The sequence below is a fragment of the Myzus persicae genome, unplaced genomic scaffold (assembly GCF_001856785.1).
Source record: "Myzus persicae strain clone G006 unplaced genomic scaffold, MPER_G0061.0, whole genome shotgun sequence".
In the NCBI taxonomy this organism is placed as follows: domain Eukaryota; kingdom Metazoa; phylum Arthropoda; class Insecta; order Hemiptera; family Aphididae; genus Myzus; species Myzus persicae.
Window position 1 is genome coordinate 1,930 of NW_019101194.1, and position 2,936 is coordinate 4,865.

At 26.4% G+C, this 2,936-nt stretch overlaps 1 protein-coding gene across 1 annotated transcript; it reads left to right on the forward strand.

Moving 5' to 3' along the window:
• Positions 1 to 1,866: 1,866 nt before the first annotated feature.
• LOC111028163 (protein ALP1-like) lies at positions 1,867 to 2,454 on the forward strand. Its single transcript, XM_022306708.1, has one exon. It carries the CDS (start codon positions 1,867 to 1,869, stop codon positions 2,452 to 2,454), a length of 588 nt encoding a protein of 195 aa, XP_022162400.1.
• Positions 2,455 to 2,936: the final 482 nt, after the last annotated feature.

Here is a 2,936-nt window from a genome sequence, read left to right on the forward strand (position 1 = left end):
AGTATGTTTAAGGTAAGAATATATTTATTTTCAACAAACATTAATTAAGGTACTAAATAAAATAGAAATGTTACAGTTAATTTTAATTAACAACTTAGACAATCAAGGTAATTTCAATGAAAAATATATTCTAAAAAATATTTTATCTAATCATTTAATTATTAACATTTTAACCATATTCTTTTTACTTTTTATTATTTGAGCTTTTAACAAAAAAATATTAATACAAATTAACTTATGATTATAAAATTATACTTAGTATAAACTGTTTATAAAATCGTAAGAAAAAATTTAGAAATGAAGGAAAAATTAACTTATGATATTATACAATTTTATTATTACAAAAACTTTTTAAAAATTATGAAAATATTTAAAAAAAAATATTTTATATTTTATAATATACTGTAGAACTAACCTATATTTTGATAGTACGGTTCATCAGTGGACTGTGATTGAATGTGTTCAATACTTCTGTTCATATTTGTGTTGTTTTGAGTAACTGGTATTTGAGATGTCGGTGTGTATACTTGACGTTGATCGTTCATTATCTGGTCCATTTCTAGTTCTTGAACAATAGAAAAAATCCTTGTTTTTGCTATGTTAGCACGATATGGGTCCAACGTTTTCATTGTAGAAGTTATTCCTGTTAAAAATGTATCTACATGATGTTTTAGTGTTGTTTCATTTTCTTCTTTCGATTTTTTATCCAATAGATATTTCATCATCACCGCTGAAGCCGTTTCTTTGTCATTTTTTTCCCTCCTCCTTTAGAAAATTTAGATAAAGTTGGTTGTTGAGTTGGCATAGGTATAAAGGTACTAGAATTAATTGGATTTTCGATGCTAATATTCATATTCGTGGAGCATCCAGGATTGTCCATGTATGCAGTGTCGTCATATTCTTCAGAATCACTACAATCGATATTGGTAGTAGTTGATCTTTCTTGAAAGGTTATTTTTAAAAAAGAAAGTTGATCATCGTACTTATATTTGAGTTGTTTGGTTGCGGCTTGCCCACTCGTTGTTTTTTTTTATTCAAAACTTTCCTATATTGGTCCCTGATATTATACCACCTAGTCTTGCACACATTAGCTAGACAAAATATATAATAAAAATATATTATTATATATTGTATTACAATATCATAAACATATTTAGTTTTTTTATTATTATTATTTTATTTTTAATGCCATCTATAAGCATTTGAAAAATTTGACTTTTAAATTTTTTTTTTAAATATTGATAAAAATTTTTCGCTAAGACAAAATATTTGAAAATGTAATAAAATATTGCACACAAGTTGATCTTACAATATCATTCAAAAATATTAAATACATATGCACAATTTTTTTTATTAACCTTTGAAGTTCAAATATTGACAAAATTCGTCAAAATCGCGAATATTAAAATTATTTTATAATTAAAAATGTATTAACAATTTTAAAATAAAATTGTTAACTACGTAATGTAATTTTCAAAATATATTATTTATTATTTGTTTATTTAAATTTGAGTTTTTTAGGTTTGGTTATAATTTATTAATATTAAATAAAAATTATTTGATTTTTTAGATTTTTATCAACAGGTGATTCTATGAAAACAATATCATTCAGTTATCGACTAGGACATTCGACTGTTCACGAAATAGTGATAGATACATGTAAAATTATATTAGACAAACTGATGTCAGAAGTAATGCCAGTACCCACATCTGCCAAATGGAAGGAAATTTCCAACGAGTTTTGGAATTGTTGGAACTTTCCGAATTGTATAGGTTCATTAGATGGGAAGCATGTTGTGATTCAAGCGCCACCTAACAGTGGTTCGCAATATTTTAATTATAATAAAAACATTTTCCATAGTACTCATGGCCCTTGTCGATGCACATTATAACTTTATCGCTGTTGATGTTGGTGCATATGGAAGGAACAGCGATGGCGGGATTTTTATGCACTCTAAACTAGGCAATAGATTAGATCAGAAGAAATTGAACGTGCCACCAAGCACTGCTCTTCCTGGAACAACAAATGTTGTTCCCTACGTAATCTTGGGGGACGAGGCGTTCCCGCTGAAAGAGTATTTAATGAGACCTTATCCAGGCAAACAGCTACATGACAATTCTAGAAGAATATACAACTATAGACATTGTAGAGGACGAAGAGTCGTGGAAAATACATTTGGCATTCTAACGCAAAAGTTTCGATTATATAACAGACGAATTCAAGCCAAACCAGAGAACGCGGACAATATAATTTTGGCTACTTGTGTCTTACACAATTTTATAAAAACGCACGATGGTAAACAAGTATACAATCGAATAGATCAATCGAGAAGCGTAAATCATAATTCAGATGCGATTACATTACAAAATGTCCCTTTGCATGGAGGTAACGCAAGCCAACAAGCATTTCAGGTCAGAGAAACATTTAAAGATTTTTTTAATTCCGAAGCCTGATTAGTTTCGTGGCAAAATAATTTTATATAATCTGTAATATTATTATACATAATATATAATATAACTTAATATATAAGTTTTTATTACATATTAATATTTAATATACAACTAAGTATTTTTAGTTTACTTTTAATTTTTAAATTAACTTCAATTTAAGCTTAAATACTAAATGAAGCTAACTTAAGTTTTTTTATTACAAGTTTTTGACACATTGTATTTTCACTTTTTATGGGTCTTATTTTATTTAACTATAATAGCAAAACAATAATTATACTGCAATACACACATAATATTACACAAATATGCTATAGATTTGTCTATTTTAAAATGTATTCGTAAGTCTCGTAATTATAAATTGTATCTAAGTACGAGTTTTTAAGTAAACATACTAAATATACTAAAATATATGATATAATACAATAGATTTTATTATTTATACAATTGAATTTAAATAAAGTAAATAATTGCCTGGTTGATTCAAT

Excerpts from the sequence above, each read along its gene's own strand:
- LOC111028163 (XM_022306708.1), top strand. The coding sequence starts at position 1,867 with ATGGCCCTTGTCGATGCACATTATAACTTTATCGCTGTTGATGTTGGT.